Below are 23,762 nucleotides of genomic sequence, written 5' to 3'. Positions count from 1 at the left end.
ACTGCCTGCAGCTGCCAAGTTCGCACATAAACTCTCCTAATGTGTATTTTTTTTTTCTTTCGTCTCTTTCTGTACTTTCTCCACCCAAACACTGGTGTCACGCTACTCCGTCGTGAAGGCGTCGATGGGGGTGGGTGCAGGGTGCTGGGTGTGATTGCGGAATAAATATGGGAACCATATTTATATTTTAAAATAATGGATATTATATTAGCATATTCAATGAGCTCTAACAACTTTTAGCGGTTACCTTCCTCCCTCTCTCCCTCCTTCCCTTCCATCCTTTCTTCCTTCCTCACCCTCTCTTCAAGACTCAGTAACCCCGCCTAGACAAGCAGTCAGTGTACCGGAAGCGGCAACCAGAGCAGCAGCGCTAAAACCGGAGGCGGTGGCGGCAGCGGCAGCGGCGGGACCAGGTGGTGGCTGGGGCTTTGGGGGTGCGGCGGGGGCGGTTGCGGAGGGGCCCGCGCCCTGACACACGTACCATTCACTCAGGTCGGCGCCACGCGCCGCCACCGCCGCCGAGGAGGCCACCGGCGGGTCGCGGCCGAAGTCCGATGAGGGCGACACCAGGGCAGACGGCGTGGCTGAGTCGTAGCCAGAGCTAGGCGGCGGCGGCGAGCGCCCATGCACCTTCATGTGCTTACGCAGAGAACTGGGGTGCGTGTAGCACTTGTCGCAGCCGCGCACTTTGCACGTGTATGGCTTGTCGCTCGTGTGCACGTGCGAGTGCTTCTTGCGGTCGCTGCTGTTGGCGAAGCGCCGCTCGCAGCCCTCGAACTCGCACCTGAAGGGCTTCTCCCCTGGTGGAGGCAACGCAGAGACATTAGTGCGCGTGGGTCGTGGCCCCAGTTTGGCCTCACCACCCTTCTCAATTTCTCTGTCATTTTTAGAAAAAGACCCACAGAAGATTTTCATAAACCTTCTTTCCTTTTGGCCTCTCAGGACTAGCACCCCCTTCGCCCGCTCAGAGCGCGCCCCGAGCTTCCTCCGGCACGCCGTCACCCCTCCCCCTCTCCCGCCCGGGCCGGAGCGGGGGGCGGGGGAGGGTACGGAGGAGGAGCGATGAAGACTCCATCTTTGTCGAGTTTCCATCCTGATCCACTCTGGCTGTTTTCCTCCAAATTTTCTCCACTCGGAACCAGAAGTATCTTTGCCCGAGAATAGAGTTGACCGAGGAGCTAGCGTCCGTTTGCTTTAAAATTGCTGTTCTAGCCAAACGTCTGTGTTCCTCCCACCACCCCCACACTCCCCCACACACAGTAGTCAACCCCGCACGCACCCTACCATGGCCCAAATTATTTACTAGAGTAGATTTTGTGCAAACGCCAAGGTGATGGAATAATTTAAAGATGCGCAGCCGTGGCACACGATATGTGCATAATGTGGATTCGTGCTGCAGGAAAAGGTATTCTGAGCAATGATTCACTTCAGACGCGATTTTTACGGGAAATGGAGCCTCCTCCCCCTTCCCTTCTACCCCCTGAGGGCAAACATTTAGCAGCATTCTTCAAATCTTGCCTAAACCGTCCGGGATCCCTCCAGATACGCGCGCCGGCAATAATATTTTATTACGCTGCTCCAGCAGCCTCCAGGAGACGCTGCCGCTGGCAGCCTGCTCTCCCAGTCCGAACTGACTTGAGAGGTCGAAAAGCCTCCCCAGACCACCCACGCCCGGCTCTCGGGCCTTGCAGGCCTGAGCTGAGAGGCGGGCGCTGCAGGGTTTGCCCGCGCCAGGCGGGATCCGGGGCCTCTCGCGTAATCGCACCCTTGAGCTCGGCGGCTTCGGGATGAGCGCAGCTGCTGAGATCAGACCAGGCCAGGACAAGCGGGCAGCCGGGGTAGACCCGCGAGGGGTTCGGATTCGTGGTGCGATGCCCTATAGAGCCGCGGGAAGGCGCGAGCGCGCGTTAGGGTGGAAATATTCGCCGAAGACAGAGCCCCAGTCCTGGAGCTCACTGGCGGCTGGATTCGCTGGAACGTGGGGGTGGAAAGGACCCCAAGAACCCGGAAGCCCAGGTTCCTGCTGGAGCTGCAGATGCTGTGGCAAGGTGGAGAGGAAGTGTCTAGGCGCTTTAAACAATGGATGCCACGGGGCGCCCAGGGTTGAGAGAAAGGCTACCAAGCGTCTGGCTAAGAAAGAGATGCATGGCTGGAGGACTGCTGCCTTTGTGGTCGCTACTCCGCCGCTTCCAGGAAGGCTGGGTGCTTTGGGGCAGGTTTGGACACACAAAGCCCCTATTCCTGAGCCGGGCTGAAGCTCAGGCGGAGTCAGAGGTTTGCGCACAACCCTTGCCTCCGTGCGGCTGCGGATAGTGAGCCCAGGGTTCTGGCAGGGCCGGGTCGTTGCGTTCTGACCCTGCAGGAGTACTGCTTAATACAGTGGAACCCTGGGCGGTGCTGGCATCTGCCACTTCTCGGCACACTGGTATCATTTTATTAAAACAAAAACAAAAACAAAAACGAGAAAGATGCAGAATACATCAGTGTCCCTATTTGCCCCTTGTTTTCTCCTCTCTGATCCCTGTTGGCATTTGCAAAACTAAAACTTTTCTTCCTCCCTCCCTTCTTTTCTTTCTAAGATTACTTACAAGAACCATGCAATTCAGGGCCTGCAAAAGAAAACAAGATTTGCTGAGAACACAGAGGAGGAATAGAATTTGAGGTTGACCGCCCCCCTTCCCCAATAGTCCCCTTATCCCATCTTGCCAGCACCTCGTTGGACATTCACGTAAAACAGAAACAATGATTTCATCCCAGACGAGGAGCAGAGGGGAAAAAGCATGGCACTTCGAGCAGTCTGGAAGTTCTGAGGCCCCAGGGATGCCAGGTGAGGCCGCGCCCACTCGCGCCCTCCCGGCCTCTCCCCAGCTGCAGGAGGCCCCCTGGACTTCATGCTTAACACTGCGCCCCCACCCCCACCCCCATACACTGCTTCCCGCCCCCTCCCTTCCCACAGTGTCCGGGCGCTGCGCCCTGGGTGGGTGGGTGGATGTGCAGAGGCAGGGTAGGGCCAGGACCCTGCAGCCGGTCCGGAGCGGCCGGGGCCTGGGGCTTAAGTCAAGAGGGGCCGGAGTCTCCTCCCAGAGGCCCAGCACCCGGGAGCGGCCTCCTCCGCGGCCCTGCGCCAGGCCCGCCGGACAAAGTTCGGAAGCCGCGGGGCAGTTCGGCTAGCGCCATTTTCTCGCACTTGTGGCTGGACCAGGTTACCGAGCATCTCTGTAGCGGCGCGGTCACTTCTCTACCTGGGACCCCCCGCCCTGTCTCTCTCTAACGACTGGCGGGGAAGGTGGGGCGAGCCCCCAGCTGAGGGGTCCCGAGAAGGGGGGGTTGGGGGACAGGCGGCCGGGTCGGGCCGGAGCTCGGCGGCTGCCCAGCATCTCCCTCGCGGCGGCACCATTGTTCCGGGATTGCTGTGACCGCCACAAAGTGAAACCTTTCGGCATGGGGCTTGGGGCAGCTGCCTCCCAAGCCGCGCCCGGGCTTCAGATCCGGGAGAATCTCAACTCCTGAGAAATCAGCTCCTGTTCGCCGCTTCCGCGACTCGAGGAAATGAAACGCCATTAATATTTGAAAAGGCAATTATTTTCCTGTTGAATCGAGAACTGTCTTCATGAATAATTTGTAGTGAGGTCTATTGCCATTTGAGAAACATTTTGTTGTTTTTTTTCCCCCCCCTCTCTCTGTCTTTTCATTACTTAGGAGGGGGGGTTTGAGAGAAACGCTGGAGCAGGAGAATCTCAGTAGGTTTTTTTTTCTTTTTTCTCTCCCTTCCTTCCTTCCTTCCTTCCTTCCTTCCTTCCTTCCTTCCTTCCTTCCTTCCTTCCTTCCTTCTTTCTCTTTCTTTCTTTCTTTCTTTCAACTCCAGAGATAATGAGTCAGGACTGCCAGTGGAAAGGACGCACTTAAAATTCTGTCCTGAATGGACGCAAACCTGAGCCAGCCCGGGCGCACTGAACTTGCTTCTCTGCTGTAGGTCGATTGCACTAAGAATTTAACCATTTTCTGCTTCATGGACTTCAAACAGTAGGCCGGCAAAGAGCAGTAAAAGTTTGTTTGTTAAAAAAAACAAAAACAAAAACAAACCCGTCATTAAAAATGAGTTCCTTCTCTGGCTCAGGACTGCGCGTCTACCTTCGCAGTACGGGCCATCAACTCCTGGAGTCAGCGGGCCTGTGGGAGGTGATGGGGCCTCACTTCTCCTCCCCTCCTCTGGGATGAAACTCGGAGAGCGCTAAAGGGGAACAACTGCTTGCGGAGGGGGTGGGAAAGATACTGGAAACAGTGGGGGGGGGGGAATTGTACATTTCTAGATATACTATGGAAATAAAGGAAACTAAGAGTGGACTTTGGTCTGGACTCCACCTGTGCCAGCGTCCTGGCCAAGGACCTTCCCCAAGATTGCAGGGCTTGGGGGAGAAATCAGGCTTTGCAAGTTTCTTTCCCCAGCAGTATCAGCCTGGGGGAGTCCTTTGACTTCAATCCTTGCTGATATTTCCACCAAGAAGAGAGGTGAGTAAGGTAAAGCCCCAAGAGAGTAAGAGAAGTGGGGGGCACCAAGCTGGAACTTATTTTATCTTCTCCTCTCCCCACCAGTCCCCCTCTCCAGCCCCCAAAATAGAGGAGAGGAGATGTTGCCTTCTTAAACTTCTAGGGTGTTTGGGTGAGAAAACCCTAGCTAGAGAGAATACAAACATCGGCTGCTAAACTAATTAATGTAACTTCACAGGCTGTTCTGGGAAGTGTGAAAACTTTCTCCTTGCAATTGCATTAATTAGAGATGCTTCTGGCCAGAGGAGTTCAACTTTGCATGCTCTTCAGCAGGTTCCTGTTCTTTCTGTTAACTAGAACTAACAGATGTGGTTGACACATGTCCCCATTTCACTTAACAGCTCAGTAAACGACATATAAGGCAGATGAGTCTCCTTGGTCTCTGCTAAAGCAAAAGAGTTTGTCAAACATCCCAAGTGTCAGGTCACCAAGGCTCCAAAACCTGGTCAAGGTCAGCCCATGAGACCCCCAAATCCTCAAGAAGACACCAAGGGCCCGATGATCCCTTAGTTCAGGTGGTAGTCAGGTTGTCACGTCCACCAGGGGAAGAGCACTTGCCTCAGGATTCCAAAAGGACCAAGAAAATGAAATTGGTACTATGTCTTATGACTTTGGGGAATAGTGCTGTTTTAAAACCTGCAAATCAAGCTCGATCAGCGAACACACATTTGCACACACAGAGACCCAAGTATGTTCACACTCGCCCCCTCTCACAGAGCAGAAATCACTTGCTTTCCTCCACACACAGGCTCAGGAAACTTCTGTGATTCTAATAGAAGGGCATAATTAGTATTTTATGGACTTGGGTCATGGAAATACCAAGATAGCCTCCCTCCACCCAGATGGAACTTGAGGAAATCCAGCCCGGAGGGCCCAGAAGAGGCCGCCTGCTCCCCCAGAGGGTCCGCACGAGACAGACAGTGCCGAATACTGACCTGTGTGAGTTCTTTTGTGTATTTTGAGATTTTCTGATCTAGCAAACACCTTCCCACACCCCGGGAAAGGACAGGGGAAGGGCTTCTCGCCCGTGTGCACGCGGATGTGATTTACAAGTTTGTATTTGGCTTTAAAGGGCTTGCCCTGGCGCGGACACTCCTCCCAGAAGCAGATGTGGTTGGCCTGCTCCGGGCCGCCGACGTGTTCCACGGTGACGTGCGTGACCAGCTCGTGCATGGTGCTGAAAGTTTTGGAGCAGAGGCGCGGGGGCGCGGGGCTATCGGCTGCCAGCCACTTGCAGATGAGCTCCTGTTTGATCGGCTGGCGCATGTAGCGGAAGAAGGCACCGGGACCGTGGGGCGCCGTGAGGTTCACGGTCAGGTTCATGCCCCCGTAGCCGTGCAGGGCCGCGGCAGCTGCCAGGGCGTCGCTGCGGGCCACCGGTCCCGGCGTAAACGGTTCGGGCCGCGCGTACATGTCTCCAGGGAGCCCCAGACGCAGGAGTCCGTTCAAAGTGCCGCTGGGGGAGGCCTGCGGTGGCTGCTCTTGAAGGCCCGGGAACACCGAGGGGCTGGAGGCGGCAGCAAGCTGGGGGCCATGGTGTCCGGAGCTGCTACCTGTTGTGGAGACAAATAGCGCGCGTGAGAACGGGCGGCGTGGGCCGAGCATTCCACCGGGCCCCGGGGGGCAGGCCCAGCCCAGCCACACCACGGCCTCTGCCGTCAGCGCCGGGACCGCGAGCCAGACAGAGGCAGCAGCGAACGGAGTGGACAGCGAGAGGCCAAGCACCTCCACTGCGGACCGGCTGGGCAGCAGTTCGGTAGAGCCCCCTGCCGCTCCATGAGCGGGAGAGGGAGAGAGACTGCAGGGCAGGTGGAAAGGGCAGTGGGGTGCGCAGTGCTGAGTCTGTGGGTTGCTCGGGGACCCCGGGCTGTGCTCCAGAGGGGCCCGACCTGCGCCCCCAGAGCGCTCTGGCAGCCAATCCCCTGGAGCACTCAGGGGTCTCGGAGCCCTGCGGGGAAATGGCAGTGAGGGAAGCGGTGATGTTTTAGGTGGTGGTGGTGCGGAAGCGCCCCAGCCATTTTTTTAATTTCAGTGCCCAGCTCTGATGAAAGAGGGTGGCCTGCTGGATCCTGGCCGGGGCTCCCCAGAGCTCCCTAGCTCAGGTCGCTCAGGCCAGTCACCTGACAGCAGGGAGGGCAAAGAACAACCACAAAAAACTTATGCAAAGTTTTTTTTTTTCCCCCTCAAGTTTCGGGGTGTGTTCCCCCCTCCCTCAGTCTTTAATGCCTACTTGAAATCCCGTACACTACAGAGGTAGCAGCGGGGCGCGTGAGGAAGTGAATAGAGATTCGGGGCCATGGCCGGGGCCCGCGGAGAGGAACAATCGCCTAGGTCGCCTATTGGCCCGCAGCCGGGCCCGACGTCAGCAATGACAGGTCCCGCCACACGCAGATACACACACACACACACACACACACACACACACTCTCCTGCTCCAGCGCCTCTCCACCCCACCCCACCCTACCCCCAACATATCTTGCTTCTACTGCTCATGCGCTCTGACCCGGGCACGGATTCTTTTCTCTCCTCTTGAGCCCCCTCCCCCTCCTCTCTGGAAAGCTGAGTAGATCTGCTCTGCCTCACTGCTCCAGGAAGTGAGAGGGGTTGGGTTATGCCTTCTTTCACCACGACTTTGGGGTGGGGGTGTTGCGCCTTACGTAAAGTACTCGGGTTATTAGACGGGCAGTCCAGCCCTGCGGACGGGGCAGCACCGGGCGCGAGGGGATGGCGGCCTGCTTGGTGGGTTTGTCCCCGGAGCCAGAGGCGGGGGGAGGGGGGGAGGGGGGGAGGGGGCTGCTGTACCCAGGGACTGCAGACTACGCGTCCGGGAGCGGAGGAAACTCTCAGGCTAGCAGCCCTTGAGCTTTATTATTTTTTTTTTCTCGCTTTTGCCGAAATTTCTCGTGTCCCTCATGTCTCTTTCTCTCATTTCCTTGGACTCCCCGACCCTTTCCCTTCTCCCCACTCTATCCTTCCCACCTAGCCTTGCCAGCCCTTCCTTTCAAGTGGCGCTCGGAGACCCCTAAACCCAAGAGTCCGGCCCTGACCAGACCCAGAATGACCTGGGAGAGACTGGCCTCGAACCCACGCCACTCTCCCGAGAGGGGCTAAGAATCCTCTCCGCCACAAACCCCTTCTCCCCGCGGGCCGGCTGGCCAAAGAAACAGAGGCGAGGGGCACGCTGCAAGGAGAAACAGGTCCTCATCCCCGGGTCTCCCCGTGTCAATTTGCAGTCTTGAGCTCTGTACCCTGACGCCAAACAGAGCCTCTGGGAAACGGGACCGCGATCACTTCCACTTTCAGCTCCCTCCACTTGTTGCCAGTGGCCGGAGTCTCTGCGTCTATGCTAGCTAGCCCTTAGGGCTCTGAGAAGAGTGGACACCAAGTTTCCCAGCCCAGGCTGTGAAAGGGACTGCGGGCCCACGGCCTCCTTTTGCCGGACGCCCTCCCAGGCTGAGGCTCCACAGTCTTGGGGTGGGGGTCGGCAGGAGGAAATAAACCTTTCAGTTTCGGCCTAGCCTAGTACCGCCTGAACAGGGGGGAGTGTCCTTTGTCTGCGCCACCGACCGGCTAGGGCTGGCTGCACAGCTTGGCGATTTAAAGGGCTGCTCGCCCTAACGCCTGCCCTGCTCTCTGAAGCCAAAAATGCCAACTTAGGTACTTGGGCCTCCCTAGCGGCCATAGAAAGGGCCTCCAAAGCAGAGGAAAGCTTGGATTTTTAAGAGAAGTTGTAAGGATTGAGTAAAAGATCCCATATCCCTAGCCGAGGTGAGAAGTTTGGACAGATTGCAAGGAACTCTGACTTGGAGTTGATTGAGCTGCCCCACCCACCCCCAGCACGGAGAACTATTCTTATACATTTCCTGGTCAGTAAAAAGGGTTTCTTTTAAATTTTTTAAAAAAATAATTAACTTACTTATAATGGTTGGCAGATTCTTTGAGACGTTCTTCATTTAATACATTGTTCCCCGCTCGGGCCGCATTTTAGCGAGGGATTAACTTACACAATTTCCCTCGGCTTTGACAAGTCCAGGTCTTTTGCTCCTCTGGCCGGCGGGAAGAGCTTAAGCAATGCGACCAATAGATGCTGCGTTAGCATTAAAAAGAAAGAAAGAAAGAGAGAAAGAAAGAAAGAAAGAAAGAAAGAAAGAAAGAAAGAAAGAGAGAGAGAGAAAGAAAGGAAATGAAAGAAAGAAAGGAAAAAGAAAAAAAGAAGAGGAGAGAGAAAAGAGAAGAGAGGGAAAGGAAAGGAAAGGAAAGGAAAGGGAAAGGAAAAAGAAAAGGAAAAGAAACGTTGAAGGAGAGCTTTTGACAGTCGAATCCCTTCTGCTCTGGAAACCAAGGATGTGTACATAGTGTTGAGCCTAGACTTTGAGGATTTGTCTCCTTCCTGGCTTTTACCTCCTCCCATACTCTCTCTTTCTGGGATTTACCCTTCTGCCACAGAAGCCTCCTCTCCTGTCTCTCACTCTGTTTTCCCTTCCCCCTTGTGATGGCGAGGCCTAGTCTTAGTGGTTTCAAGGCTCCTCACTGCTCAGGTGTCTGTTGAATGTGCAGTTGTCTAGGCAAGTGTGGGCCAAACCCATGAAGGGCTTCTGAAGACAAACAAACAAACAAACAAACAAAAAGCCCCCCCACACAAAAAAACCCAAACCCAAAATGAATGTGTTCCTCCCTGGGACCCCTTGCCTAGCTGTTTCTCCTAACCAACTCTGAACATAGAGCTTAGTCAACTCCTCCTGTAGCTTTCAGGCCTAAGTGCAGGGATACTTCTGCAGTGGTCCAGCAATAAAAATATCTTCTTTTCCACCTGAACCTACATGATCTACAACCTACTGTTCAGGATGTTTGTCAAACTCATCATCCACTTTTGCTCCCATTAAATCTCTGATTTGCACAAAAATGGATCCCTCAATATATAACTGTGACCTCACCTACATCATAAGCTTTGAATAACAGCAGAGAACAGGGGTATTAAAATTGTTTTAGTCTATGGACCCTTTTGGAAGCTTTGTGAAGCCAGTGGACTCTAATAGTCTTGTTTTTGTTAACACATATAGTAGAAGAAACATGTAACTTTCCATTAGAAAGTGGTGAAAATAAAGATGCAATTTTTCCCTTTCAAGTTTGTGGACCCCCTAAGTTCTAAGCCCTGACTCTGTAGACTCTAGGGATAAGAAGCAGAGGTTTTATACTTGTAGACTGTTAGTACGCTATATACTCTTACTAACTTTACCCTTGAAAAACTTTGAACATGTGCGTGGCTTTTTGTGCCAACAGCGAAAGGGCAGATATGTCTGATTCAGCCAAATTCACCGATAGTAACCTGGCCCCATGGAGCTCCTTCCCAGATGCAGCATTCTCTTGAAGTACTGAAAACATATGGACCCATCCCGGGTAGATGCTTCTTGAGTAGCCAGGGATTACTTGACCTGCAGGTCAGTAAGGCTGTCTGATCCTTGCAAGTTCGTTAGAGCCACATGGTTCACACGTTCGCTAAACACAGAAATGGGACAAGGAATTCTCCTAGAGGGACATTTTCCCAGGGACAGAGACAGGGAGGGGAAAAAAATCCATTTAGCCACTAATATAGACAGGGAACTCTAGGTGATTACATGAGGGTCTTTAAGGCATATCTCCAAAATAAGACCCAAAGCAGTATCCAGGTAACCACAGATGACAGGTGGAACGCCGATGGCAGGGAAGTATATTTTAGTTTTCAGGGTGGTTTCTTTGAGTCTTCCAGTGCCAAGTATCAAAGAGTCCTGACTTCATTGACTTGACAGGGCAGGCTGAGGAGTGGTGTTCCTCAGTGGTGCTCACAATTTTTCTTTCAGAAAGTTATCTCACCACACTGACTCCCAATACCAAATGCTTGGCTGGAGCATTCTATTTCTAACCATGCTGGGAGTTACAGCCCTGTTGAGTTCACTTTCCTACTTGATTTGCAGGAGAAAAACCACCACATTCTGCAGCCCAGAGATCTTCAGCAGAATTCAAAGAAGCACTGGAGGCTTTTGTAGGGGTCTGTGTGGAGCAAGCTCCACCACCAGATGCCAAACATCCATCCAGTGCCCAGAATCCTGCCCTAAGAACCTTTGTTCACCTCAGCCTGGCCAAAGCAACAGCATACACTAAAGTGATTTTTTAGCCCTGCTGTATAGAAATATGACATTTGGTGGCCCTGCCATCTGCCAGAGCTCCTCACATCACTGGTTCAAATAGGGGAATGTCTGACCTCTCTCCTTTGGAAAAGAAAGAAATGGGGGAGGTTTCAGATCAATAGCTAGCCTATTTTTCCACTTTGATCTTTTAAGCAATGCTAACTGATGATTATCTTTTGCAGGTTATGCCCAGAGCAGGGTCTCAGGAGCTGAGGGCCACCACACAGAGCCTAGACGAGAACAAGCCTTCTTGTCTGAATATTTGCATCTAGATCTGCAGTCACTTGTTCAATCCTTTCTTCCCTGTTTCTAGCCAGGTTACCACCCCAAACAAGAAACATATCTCTTTATAGGCTATTCACAGACAGACTTTAGATTCCTGCAGTGAGAGGTTGTCTCTAGTCTTATGAAAAAAAAATAATAACTTAAGCCCCAGGAGCCTACTGTATGTCCCAGCCCAAATTGTACAAAGGAGATGAGATCTAGGATTTTGGAGATAAAGGAAGAGATTTCCCTCCTCTACTATGGAAGTTTGGGCTTTAATCATCATTAATGGAACTGAGTATGAAAGAAAATATACTTGGATAAAATTTAATTTCCAAGCAAGGGTTCTGCTAAACATCTTTTGACAAAAGATTAAGAAACATGGTCAAAGACCTTCCAGAACAGCACTGAGGGATTAAAACAAGTGAATTTACATAATAAGCACATCTCTCTTGAGAATTCTACCATCGAATTATCCCAAAATAATAGAAGAAAGGCATTTCCTGAGTTGTCCATTTAACTTTTGTTAAGAAGGTTGATTTTCCTTCCACCAAGGGAATACCTTGGAGGCAAGCAAGCATCATCAGTTGGTGGTATAGTTGAAATGAGGAAAACTAGAAGCGCCTGGAAGGGAAAACACCCAACCCTAAATCATATGCTTATTCTAAATGGAATATTAAATTAAATTCTTCACAATGAAGGTATTCCTGACAGAGTGGCTGTCAGTCACTCCCTGTTCAGACACCACATTGTGGGAACGTAGTTGCCGCCACATTGCAGAAGGCTGGTGTCCCTGGTAAAGATGATGCATATCATGTAAACCCCATCACCAAGATCAAAGTCTGCTCCTTTCATGGAAGCCAATACATGTCAAACCTCATTCCAATCAAATCGTCTGGAAATGAATTCAAGATGAATATGTCATAGAATAATGTGACAGTGGAACTGCAGAAGGTCAGGGGTGGTTGTTTCAATGAGAGAGTCGTCAAATATTAATTCTAGAATGTCCAGATGAGTAGGCATTGAGGGGGATTAGCTGGCTGCTGGTGGGATGTTGTGTCACTGATTTGTGTGCAAATGCATCAAACGCCAAGGTGTTGTTCTCAGTTTCATTGGAACTCAAGAAATATCTCCAAGCTCACAACTCAACATCACCAGAAGACCAAACAAAACTTCCCACTATAAAAGAATAACTTCAGCAAACCAATATTCGAAAGAGGATTTTAACTTACTAGACTCTTTCAGGGAGTTTCGGTAAAGCCGTAATCTTTTCCTCATCACCAAGGAAGTCTTGTATCTCATTTTCTGACTTTGAGCCTGTTTGAGAAGAAAAGAGAGATGGTCACTGGTTAAACAATTTCATACATGTTTGTATGGCAAGATTGTGTGGCCTTAATATATGAGTGAAAAACAGTGTGGTCTGAAGAGTCTTTCAGTCTTTCTTAAACCATTTTCAAATTTTAAAGTGAGAGAAAGCACTCTGCTGGGAACTACCGTTGCAAAACAATATATCCTTCATGATACAAAATATTAAAAACCATTTTCCTCCTAGACATTTTTTTGTGAAACTCATCTGTTGATTTCCATTGTAAATAGGATTTAAGCACCAGCCAGTGTTCAAATACCTCTAACTTCTTGAATTTGAATTTAATGTATGAGAAGTTCCCATTTCTTTCTTTAAGTTTACTGAGTTTAGTAAAATGTAATGAGGAGGGCTAGGTGTCCTCTGGGAGGTTGACAGGTTAAAAATTGAGGTACACATATTGAAATTGAGAAGAGAGAAATTTCTTTGTGGATTTGTAGATCTTGCCCATAGTGGTGTGGGATCCCTTATCCTTACATGGCTTCCACCCTCAAACCCATTTGGAAATCATCATTGGTTGATTTTTTAAAGTTAGTATAAAATCCACCACAATAGGGGGGAAAAAAGTATCATTTCTATCATCTGGTCCTGGTTGGCTCCAGTTCTTAGTTAAGAATGTCAGAACTGCAACCCCTCCCCCCTCCCGCAATACTTGCATCCCTTATCAAATTCATTTTGTGGATAATGCTACCAAACCTTTGGCCATCTTAAAGTCTGAAACCCATCCTGGGGACCTTTGCATCTGTCAGGCAACACTAACGACAGTGGAACAGCCAAAGAGAGACGATCCACCCAGCCCCAACCCTCAATTTGGCCTAGAAAGACAAACAGTCATTGAAAAGGTCTCAGGCTGGACAAACACAGCACGCCCTCTGTCAATGAGGACGTCTGCCTGTCTTGACACTCCAGCCCACAGAACAAGCGATTGTTTAACTTGTTGAACCACAGGCCAAATCCAAATGGGGCTCTGCTATCTCAAAGGCTTTCCAATTCTCTATGCTCAAAGATCTCTTTCTCTCTCCCTCAACCCTCAACCTGGGCTTGAACTAGCTTGTGTGTTTTTGCCCTTTCCTCTATCTTTTCTAGGTCCAAGCCTGAGGGGGGTGTGTGTGTGGGGGGGGGTAGACTCACCTTTTCCCAGAGGGTTTTATTTATTTTGAATTTTTTTTCTAAACAAAAGGCTTCTATCCCCAAAAGTAATAAGCTCTTCCCTGCACAAATCAGGAAAGAACCGGGGGGGGGGGGGGGGAGAGGGGGCCAACGTTGCATCCTACAGAAGTTTGGCACGCGAGGCATCCTCGCTCTAAATTTCCTCATGGCAGGATATCTGGCACTGGAAACATCCTGGTTGGTTGGGATTAGTAGAATTTACCTTTTTGCTTCAGAGGAAAATGGGTGTGTTACCCTAGAGAGCCCCATCCACCCACAATGCTGCCCAAGTCCCTCCCTGCTTAAGAGGCCTGGGTCGCTTCTACCCCTAGATCCTGGCAGTCTTTTGTGCATTACAAACCCACAGGCATGCAAACAAATGCTGCAGGGGCTGGGCTTTGGGCTGGCAGCCTGGCAGCTGAGAGCTTATGCTGCTCTGTAGCAGCTCCATCACCAGGCTGGTGTAGAGAACCAGGGTAAATATCTCCTCCTTTGGTTCAAACTCTGGTCCCACTTAGCAAGCCAGTTATCTCACTGAAGGAGGGGTGAAAGAATATGGGGACAATCCCTGGGCCCCTAGACATGAGTTCCCCACTAAGCCAGGGATATAAAAGCTCAGAAAATGCTTGGCTAAGTTCTCCTCAAATTACTGCTCCTGGTTTGTCTCCGCACACTCCCATGGCTACTTAATCAGGAGTCAGGAGCACAACCTGGAGACATCAGAACTTACCTTCCTCCTCACACTTTGAGAAGAGGAAAGGGTGCCAGCCAGCTGCCGTAATTAATTGGTTTGGGGGAGAGCCAAGCAGGTGGGCCGGTGGGTACACGCAAAAGACACTGTTTTTCTTTGGGGGAACACCGAGGCTGAACGTTGTAGGGTCGCCCCGGACTGCTCAAGCCTGCCCAAGGTCAGAGGTCACCTACAGCCTACTCTCCAAGCCAGAGATTTTAGTCCGGGAGCCATGAACGCTGCTCTGCACTGATTAACCCGCAGGCACTCAGGCAAAGGCATGCCGGCCTCTCGGCCACGGCTCAGCTGGGACGGTGCAGAACAGGGGCCCTTCAGCCTGCCAGGGAGCTCTGAAGCCAAAACCAAAAAAAGCTCCTGGCTTCTACCCGCAGTCTGCTATTGCCAGCTGCACCGACATCTCCCCGACTCCCCTCCATCAGGCCCTTTAGCACAGAGACAAGGCTGGACTGTGTGACGGCCTTCTCGCCTTTTTCTCCTCCCTTGAGGAAAGAGTCCCGGGGTTTCCCGGCTGCGGGCTGAAGGCTGGGTGACCTCCGTGAGCTCAAAGAAGAGTATGCATTAGTGGGTTTTCAGCAGGACAAGCCGGGACATTTAACTGTCTCTTTGAACACCCCCGACCCCCACCTGCCGGCAGCTAGATAGAGGAAAGGAAGTTGGTGCCTCGCCTTGGGTCGCTCTGAGGCCAATGCTGTTCGAAAGTGGGTAGAAATATGGCCTTGGAATCCATAGGGAGCCTCCTGCAGACAGTGCCGGCCAAGGTACAGCCCTTCAATACCCCTTCTCCATTCCTAAGACCTCGCTGGCTTCCAGCTGTCCCCATGGACCGCCAACCTCATTCATCAACCCAAAACTTTCCGGTCGAGCCTTTGAGGCAGTCCTAGCTTTCTTTCACATCTCGACTCAGTTCCCGCCTTAGTTGCCCCAAATTTCCTGTGTCCCTAAATGTCTAAGATACTGATCAGAATTCTAGGCGGCTGCGGCCTGCTCCCCAGAGAACTAGTTGTAGCCCTCGTTCGAATCTGGGAGAAAGAAAGCCAAGTCCCGAACCCGTGGCCCGCTACGCGCAGAGAGCGGATCCCAGCGGTCAACTTCCTGAAGCAGGACGAGGATACGCGAGGGCGAGGATCCGGGCCCCGCGGCTGACCCAGCCAGCATCTCCCCTCCGGTTGGGGCGGAGAAGTTCCATCATCTTGCTGCCAGCAAGGCTGACTTAGCTCCTTTGACCCTGGAAAGGGGAAGCCGGGTCCCTCCCTGCCATCCTCGCAGGGACGGGCGAGAAGCTGCCTGGGGGGGGGGGGGGGGGGTCCTCCTCCTGGAGAGGGTCCCGCTCACTTGGTGAAAAGAAAGCTCTCCGCCACGACTCCCCTCCTTGTGCCTATGGTGGGGCACCCAGGCAGTTTACAAGGAGGGGAGAAAAGGCGGGTGGGTAAGAAGCTGGTCTTGGTCCCGGTGCCAGTGGGAACCCCATTCGTCCTCCTTGCCCCCCCCCCCCCCCGGGAAGAAAAGATGGACTCATCCCCAATGCTGCCCTTGGCGGAAGGGCCCCCTCCTCCCCTCAATGTCAATGGGGTGGGGCCTATGCCCACGGTTGGGGGGCTAATGAGGGAGGGGATGGGGAGAAAGTCTAGCTGGGCCTCTTTCCCCAGTGGGGTTTGGGTGCCAGTGGCCCCGCGAAGGGCGCTTGCTACCCGGCAGCTGGCTGTACAGGTCCCGTCTATCTGCCCCCTGGACTCACACACTTACCCCGCTCCACCTGTTGCCGGGATCGCCTCATTTCTGCACATCACTTTGGGGTGGCCGAGGGGGAACCACAAACCCCTCCAAGCCTCTCTTTTGTGGTTCCAGCGAGGCGGTCATCCTTCATTTCTCCTTTTCCAGCTTTCGGGAAGCAGTTAGGGAATGTATGATGAAGCAGAAATGAGCCGTCAGGATGATATTTTAATGGCTTATATGTCACGTTGGTGCATGTGGCTTTGAACTGGAGCCGCTTGCGTTTCCTGCAGAGAGCGCCGCAAATCCCACTTGATAACTTCTACAACCCACAACTTTTTTTTTTTTCCTCACATTCACTCTTACCCTGTATATTTGGAAGCGTTTCCTAAAAATACCCTCTTGTCAACGTCCCCCTTGGATTTTCCACGGACTGGAGAGAGAGGACTGACTTTTCTTTTTTGAAGAATTATTTTCCCTCTCCCCCTCCCAACGGCTACCATTCCCCCTCAGGTCCCCTCCCTTGTTTTTTTTTTTTTTTTTTTTTGAACGGCAGGCGAGGTGGGTTCAATATTTGTTCTCCCTAGTGAGAACACTATTACAGCCTCTAGAGAAAACTTCTCCTTGCAAATAAGGTTTTTACAACTGAAATGAAGGCAAGATCCAACTTCCCCTTGAGTAGTTCTGATACATCTTTTGAACAAACTGTCTAATTGTTTTGTTTTGTTTTTGAAAAACCACCCCTCAAGCCATAGCCCTTTTCCCTCCATTCCCCAACCTGGTTCCACTCAAAGTTGGTGGGGAATACTGGGCTGCTATACTGACTTGTTGCTGGGGACAGAACATGATTTTTTTTTTTCCTTTCTCAAATTTCTATTTCCCAGCACAATAAGCGCAAATGCTGGCCAGGTCCCTTCAGACACCGGGAAACCATCCCAGATACACAAGCGGAGTTTTGAGCCGGGAGAGCCCAGGGAAAGGGCAACTCATCTTGCCAACACCAAGCGACAATCTAGTCGATGAAAAGACCAGAAAATTAGAAAGGCGAGGAGAGGCTGCCGCTGACCCTGCCTTCCTCCCACCGGTGCGGCCCGCGCGGGCGACTGGGCAAAAAAATATTCATTTTCATTTTTTCCTCTCGCCGGGGCACTGGTGAGTTTCCTAACGGGGCCGCCAGTGAAAGGATGAGTTGAGGTTTCTTTGTCTGAGAAGAGTTTAGGGCTCTGATTCAGCTGCAAAGAAGCCAAATGAAGTTAGAAACAAAGGGCAAATTGAAGGATTCCGACTCTTGGCTTTTTGTGTTTTCCTTACTAGAAAATAATTAGACCTAATGAATATGCAGACGCTACAGCTAAACCCTCGGCCGGCCGGCCGGGGCTGTTGGGTTTTAAACAGAGCTTCCAGAAATGCAACCTTCATCCCCCAACCCCCCGCATCTGCGTGCATTTTTTGAAATGCATAAATGTTGCTCGCCTTAATTGATTGAGTCACAGGGATTTTTTTTTCCTGCTTTTAAGTGCCATACTCCTCTACCTTTCAACAATCATTTTAATATATAGTCAATGGCTCTTTGTGGACGGGACAAAAAGCAACTACGCGCAGTTGTTGAATAGACTTTGCGCTGGGCAAAGACAGGTTAATCGAGGGCCGCATCGCGAAAACAAGCGAGTGTTGTATGTTTGCACTGAATCCAAATGTCTGCATTTTCCTAACTAAATCAAAGGGAGTGTTATTTCTTTTTCTGCTCACTCATCTGAAGGTAAGTAAATTTTCTCTGGCGATCAAAAGCCTGGTCGGCAACAAAGACCGCGCCCGCTTTTTCCACCGTCCTGGTGTGGCGAGTTGCGGAATTTCAATAACTGTGACAAGGGTGACTGATTTGTGAACCAGAAAAGGTTTGAATGTCACAAAATTTACATTGGTCCTATCTATCGGGGATTTAAATACCAAAAAAGTATTCGGGGATTTCTAGGGAGCTTTGGGCAGTATTGAAGAACAATGGCGCATTGGGAAATTTACAGTTTTACCTGAATGAAAGGGGCCTCGGTTGGGAACAGGAGTGCAGAGGGAGGGGGTTAGCGGGGGCAAACCAGGGAGACTAAGGAAAAGGAAGAAAAAAGAAGAATAACCCAGGAGAAGGGAAAAAAAAACCAACTCGGCAACAATGTTTCCAATTTGCCACACACAAAAATATGTCACCTTAACAATCTGGAAAGTTAAGAGAGCTCATCCACCTGTGCTTATTGGGGGGGGGGAGGGAAGCGCAGGAAGCCTGGTTTATTTGATAAAAGTGAGAAAATCGAGGCAGCCGATTACCCTCAGAAATCACATTTCTTGTAAATTCATAGTGGAGTGCCCGTGTGCTACCGAGATCTTAAATTATGAACAGGAGGGGGACGAGGCAAGAGGGAAGCAAACTTCAAAAGGAGCAAATAACAAAAGCCTCCTTTGCTGCCCTTGAAGGGGTGGGGGTAGAGGGGAGAAGAAAGAAAAGAAAGTTGCTGAATCGGGACATTCTGGAAGTGCCTTAGCTGTGTTTACCAGCCCCATCCCCACCTCCTACTCTCGGAGACGCCCGGAGTAGCTAATCGCTCAGCTAAGAGCAGGTCTGAAGAAGGACTAGATAGAGAAAAAGAGAGAGAGAGATGATAGAGATAGAAATAAGAGTGAGAGGGAGTGGAAGAGGGAGAGGGAATGGGAGACAGAGAAGCATCAGAAGAGAGAAGGAATGTATATCACTGCGAGAAGGAAAAGGAATCGTGGCAAAACAATTCTTCCATGAGAAGAGGGAAAAATTTGGCTAAAAAAAAAAAAAAGTTGCTACTCCTGGCAGCCCTGTTTGTCAAAAGGGGATGTCAAGCGCTTTACAATACCTGGGATTGATGAGGCGGGCGGGCCAATGAACGGCGCGCGGCGCCTCGGCGCGCCCTCCGTTGGCGCGGCGGCTGCAGGAGGGGGGAGTGTGGGCACACCAATGGGCGCCCGCGTCAGCAGCACGTGACACCTCCCCCTGCTCCCATTCATCAAGGGGGGGACGGTGTCGTCCTTTCAATTCATTTATCTGCAGGAATGATTGCTGCTATCAGTCTCGCGCTCACCGCCCGGCTGAGGAGGTGAAAGTTTCTCCCCAGGAAGATAAACCGCAAAAGACAATATTGTGCATGATTTGCGCCTTTTCTTTGGTTTTTTCTTTCTTTCTTTTTTCTCCCCCCCCCCTTTTTTTTTCGCAAAAAGCAGAGGGGGAAAAAGGAGAGTGAAGGAGCGAGAAGGCGAGCCTGAGAGAAAGGAGAGAGAGAGAGAGAGAGAGAAAAGAAAGGGCGAGGGGCTAGTGGAGAAGTAAGGAGGGGCATACGGCGCGAGGCGGAGAAAGGGCGAGCAGTCGCGGCTCCGGCGCTCACATTCCTCTATGCTACAAATCCGGGAGGAAGTTTTTTTTGGGGGGCTGAGATGCTCCATGCCTTTCCCTGGGCAGCCTTGACGCAAGGTCCTCTCGGCAGAGACTGAGCGGCGAGAAAGTGCGAGCCGGGCCGGCAAGGTCTGTTTGGCGGGAGCCGGAGCCCGCCTTGCTTGCGGCCCGGAGCCGTCCGGCTTCCCCGAGCTTGGTCAGGCGGGCGTCCCGGCGCGTCGCGCCGCTGCCTGCGGGCTAGGACTTCGCGAGGTGGGTCGACTCCTCCTCCCTCCTCTTCTTCTTCTTCCTCTTCCTCCGCCTCCCGTTCCTCCTCCTCCTCCTCCTCCTCCTCCTCCTCCTCCTCCTCCTCCTCCTCCTCCTGATTTTCCCTCCTCGGCGGGCGAGGGTGGGGGGGGCGGGGGAGGCCGGGGCTCGCCCCGAGCAGCCACGATGCTCCTGGACGCCGGCCCCCAGTACCCCGCGATCGGCGTGACCACCTTTGGCGCGTCCCGCCACCACTCGGCGGGCGACGTGGCCGAGCGCGACGTGGGCCTGGGCATCAACCCGTTCGCCGACGGCATGGGCGCCTTCAAGCTCAACCCCAGCTCGCACGAGCTGGCCTCCGCCGGCCAGACGGCCTTCACGTCTCAAGCGCCCGGCTACGCGGCCGCCGCGGCCCTGGGCCATCACCACCACCCGGGCCACGTCGGCTCCTATTCGAGCGCAGCCTTCAACTCCACGCGGGACTTTCTGTTCCGCAACCGGGGCTTTGGCGACGCGGCAGCGGCAGCCAGCGCTCAGCACAGTCTGTTCGCTGCTTCAGCTGGAGGCTTCGGTGGCCCACACGGCCACACGGACGCCGCGGGCCACCTCCTCTTCCCTGGCCTTCACGAGCAGGCGGCGGGCCACGCGTCGCCCAACGTGGTCAACGGGCAGATGAGGCTTGGCTTCTCCGGGGACATGTACCCACGGCCCGAGCAGTACGGCCAGGTGACCAGCCCGCGTTCGGAGCATTATGCAGCACCGCAGTTGCACGGCTATGGGCCCATGAACGTGAACATGGCCGCGCATCACGGCGCCGGCGCCTTCTTCCGTTACATGCGCCAACCCATCAAGCAGGAGCTCATCTGCAAGTGGATCGAGCCAGAGCAGCTGGCCAACCCGAAAAAGTCGTGCAACAAAACTTTCAGCACCATGCACGAGCTGGTCACGCACGTCACCGTGGAGCACGTCGGCGGACCTGAGCAGAGTAACCACATCTGCTTTTGGGAGGAGTGTCCGCGCGAGGGCAAGCCCTTCAAAGCCAAATACAAACTGGTCAACCACATCCGCGTGCACACGGGCGAGAAGCCCTTCCCCTGCCCCTTTCCTGGCTGTGGCAAGGTCTTCGCGCGTTCTGAGAACTTAAAGATCCACAAAAGGACGCACACAGGTACGAAAACGCTGTTCTTGAATCCTCACCCCTCATCCCGGGTCTGGGACCTGAAATCCAAAAGTCAGCGGCCGGGGCGCACAAACCCGGCCGCGATTGGGTCTGGGCATCATTTTCCAGTAGGCAGGCAGTGAAAAGTGTGTGCTGGTTTTGTTGTTGTTGTTGTTGTTGTTTTCAGTTTGAGGCTTGAAATTATGAAGAGGTATAGAAAGGATCGGACAAGATGTATCTAGGAATATAGATTTTAAAATGAGGACTAAAAAGCCTGGGAGAGCAGAGAGACAAGCCCAGCTTTGCGGAGACCTTGGTGCGCGCGAAGCCGAGAGAGGTGGCAGGCTCTCGGCGGCGGAGGCGCCAGCCGCTCCAGCTGCAGACAAATCTAAACGTTTGCTTCCAGCCAACATCTCTCTCCACGCACCTTAGTGAGGACTTTGTCAAAGGAAGGAAATGAGAAAATTGGGAGAGATAGGACGAAGGCGCAGAGAAAGAAACAAAAACCGAAAGGGGGGGCGGAGGATTGAAAGCAAGTAAGTTGGGCCTGAGGAGGCTTTTGGAGACTTCTGCATAAAGAGCCCAATTTTAGCAGTGACTTGATTTTGAGTAGGCTTGAAGAGTTGGGATAGTCGGCGGAAGGCGAAGTCTTTTTTTGTCAATTAGATTCTATGAGGTAGTTTTCAAAACACCGAATATTCTGCATTGGCCTTTAAAAATAAAGAGACCGGTCGGGAACAGTTAAAAGAAAAGTTCGCGGCGAGCTCAAGGCTGTGGTCTGAGTCCCAGGCCATTCCAGGCCTCTAGCGCCAACAAGGCCGGGAATCCTGTCTGCCTTCCCATTCTGGTTTGCCGGGGTGATTTCTGTGAAACGCGTTTGGAACTTGGGGTTTAACGCCGGAGTGAGGGAAGAATTTGCGGCGCCGAGCTCTCGGCCCCGATTACCTTATAAAATGTGAGTGTGTGTAGGGGGTGGGGTGGGGTGGAGGAGGCGACCAGGGGGGTGCGGAGCATCGGGGAGGGGGTAGGGGGTGGAGAGAAGAGCAAAACAGCAGGAGAAGCAGCTCGCGACCTGAAAATTAGAAACCAAGAGCTAGGTAGAAGCCGCCGGAAATCGTCTGTATAGCCTCAGGCAGAAAAACCAGCAGTCAGACCTGCTGCTGCTCTCGGATCTAGAAAAACTACCACTACTTATAATAATACTAAAAAATTAAATCCGGATCTGATTGGATTAGGAGTTAAAATGGTTCAGATACCAATAATTCCGCTTAAGATATAAGACTTTATTGAAGACCCAGGTTTTTGAACTTGCAAAGTATTAACACTGGGCTGCTTTGTTTTGGTTTTTATTTCTTCCATGGTTTATATTTTTAAAAACAGTTGCAGGATTTGTTCTAATCAGACTTCTTTCTTGCCTTTCGCACCAGGGGAGAAGCCCTTCAAATGCGAGTTCGAAGGCTGCGACCGACGCTTTGCCAATAGCAGCGACCGCAAGAAGCACATGCACGTGCACACGAGCGACAAGCCCTATCTTTGCAAGATGTGCGACAAGTCCTACACGCACCCCAGCTCGCTGCGCAAACACATGAAGGTAATCGCCGCGCTCTCGCTGCCCGCCTTCGAGCCGGGGCCTGTCCTGCTCTTGGGCCAGGGTTGGGCGGCGAGTCAGGGTCGCCGGCGGGAGGAGCGGGGGCGCAGGCAGACAGGAACCGGTCCCACTTTGCTGAGTGGGGCCGGGCGGAGAGGGCAGGGGCTCGAAAGGGGGGATGGGGGCACCCCAGGGCGTTCTAAGTTCACCGCCGAATGAGAAAAGTAAAAAGCAGTGTGCACTGGAGCAGAAGCCGCGGCAGTTTGGCCCAGGTAGGGAGCTAGGGCTGTACCGGCGGGCTGGCTCTGCCGAAGCTGCCGCCATTGGAGCCGCCGGCGTCGGCAGAAGAGTTGGACTCTTGCGCGCAGGCCTGAGCGTTTGCTTACCTAACTCTGAGCAAGCAAAATCCAGCGGCTGCGGGAGGCACCATCGCGGGCTCTGGCCTCCAGTCCAGCCTCTCTCTTCCCAGTTCTATTTTTCTTTTGTGAGTCCCGGGGGCGCTGTGCCTCTCTGGAGCGCTGCCTTCGCAGGGCGGAGGCGGGCAAGCCTCCCTCCGGCCCGCCAGGCCTCCCGCGAGCTGCACGGGATTCACCGCGGCGTGGGGAGGGCGGCCCGCGGCCTTCACCCCTGCTGGGCGGCCGCCGCGCGCGCTCGGTATCTCCGTAAAAACGCGACTTTATTCCCGCAGGTCCACGAATCCTCCTCGCAGGGCTCGCAGCCTTCGCCCGCCGCCAGCTCTGGCTACGAGTCCTCCACGCCGCCCACCATCGTGTCTCCCTCCACAGACAACCCGACCACCAGCTCCCTGTCGCCCTCCTCCTCCGCAGTCCACCACACAGCCGGCCACAGCGCGCTCTCCTCCAATTTTAATGAATGGTACGTTTAAACTCAGAAACAAAACACCGAGCAAAACCCTATTTAAGAGACTGAACACACACGTACACAAAATATTACTGAATGAACCCTGCGAATCAACACAGCCCCCCCACCCCCTCGCCCCAGACCCCGCAGTCCTATTTTTTTTTAACCTGCCAAAAGACCCAGGACCGAGTAAGAGAAAGAATACCCCAAACCTTTTATTTCTTTTTCCTTTTCTTTCTTTCTTTTTCTTTGATTTATCTTTCTTTTTCTTTTTCTTTTCCTTTTTTTTTCTTTTCCTTTTTTTTTTTTTTTTGGCAAAGGTTTGGTAGCCGAGGGGCGGGAGGGTGGTCGAGGAGAAGGCGGCCGCCTGACCAAGGGCCGCCAACCCCGACCGAGGGCCAGTTTCTCGTCGGAATCGAACAGGCTCTATGGGCTTCCGTTTTTGTTTTTTGTTTGTTTTTTTGTTTTTGTTTTTCTTTGCATTCTTGTAAATACAGAATTACTAGCTTAAAAAATGTACTGTTGGATTCTGTAAATAGTTATATCTCGGTTG

General features: G+C 52.5%; 2 protein-coding genes across 3 annotated transcripts in view; one reads left to right on the top strand and one right to left on the bottom strand.

Moving 5' to 3' along the window:
• ZIC4 (Zic family member 4) overlaps positions 1-19,674 on the bottom strand; it is a 24,132-nt gene extending 4,458 nt beyond the window's left edge. The window contains exons 1-3 of one of the 2 annotated variants that reach the window (XM_027061643.2): positions 12,209-12,293; positions 5,484-6,101; positions 482-800 (exon numbers count right to left, since the gene is read on the bottom strand). In XM_027061643.2, the coding sequence (XP_026917444.1) occupies positions 482-800; positions 5,484-6,101; positions 12,209-12,278 (1,007 nt within the window). In that variant the 5' untranslated portion in view covers positions 12,279-12,293. Of the gene's footprint in view, positions 1-481; positions 801-3,904; positions 6,102-12,208; positions 12,294-15,982 lie in introns of those variants that run through there. The other variant, XM_053221325.1, reaches the window with a different exon arrangement.
• ZIC1 (Zic family member 1) lies at positions 18,911-23,762 on the top strand. Its single transcript, XM_027061636.2, has 3 exons — positions 18,911-20,769; positions 22,188-22,351; positions 23,037-23,762. Exons 1-3 carry the CDS (start codon positions 19,788-19,790, stop codon positions 23,232-23,234), a joined length of 1,344 nt encoding a protein of 447 aa, XP_026917437.1. The 5' UTR covers positions 18,911-19,787; the 3' UTR covers positions 23,235-23,762.

Source organism: Acinonyx jubatus, chromosome C2 (assembly GCF_027475565.1).
Source record: "Acinonyx jubatus isolate Ajub_Pintada_27869175 chromosome C2, VMU_Ajub_asm_v1.0, whole genome shotgun sequence".
NCBI classification, from domain to species: domain Eukaryota; kingdom Metazoa; phylum Chordata; class Mammalia; order Carnivora; family Felidae; genus Acinonyx; species Acinonyx jubatus.
This window is presented reverse-complemented; position numbering and strand designations above follow the sequence as displayed.

Excerpts from the sequence above, each read along its gene's own strand:
- ZIC1 (XM_027061636.2), top strand. The coding sequence starts at position 19,788 with ATGCTCCTGGACGCCGGCCCCCAGTACCCCGCGATCGGCGTGACCACC. Across the intron at positions 20,770-22,187 it reads CCACAAAAGGACGCACACAG|GGGAGAAGCCCTTCAAATGC; the intron begins GTACGAAAACGC and ends CTTTCGCACCAG. Across the intron at positions 22,352-23,036 it reads CGCTGCGCAAACACATGAAG|GTCCACGAATCCTCCTCGCA; the intron begins GTAATCGCCGCG and ends TTATTCCCGCAG.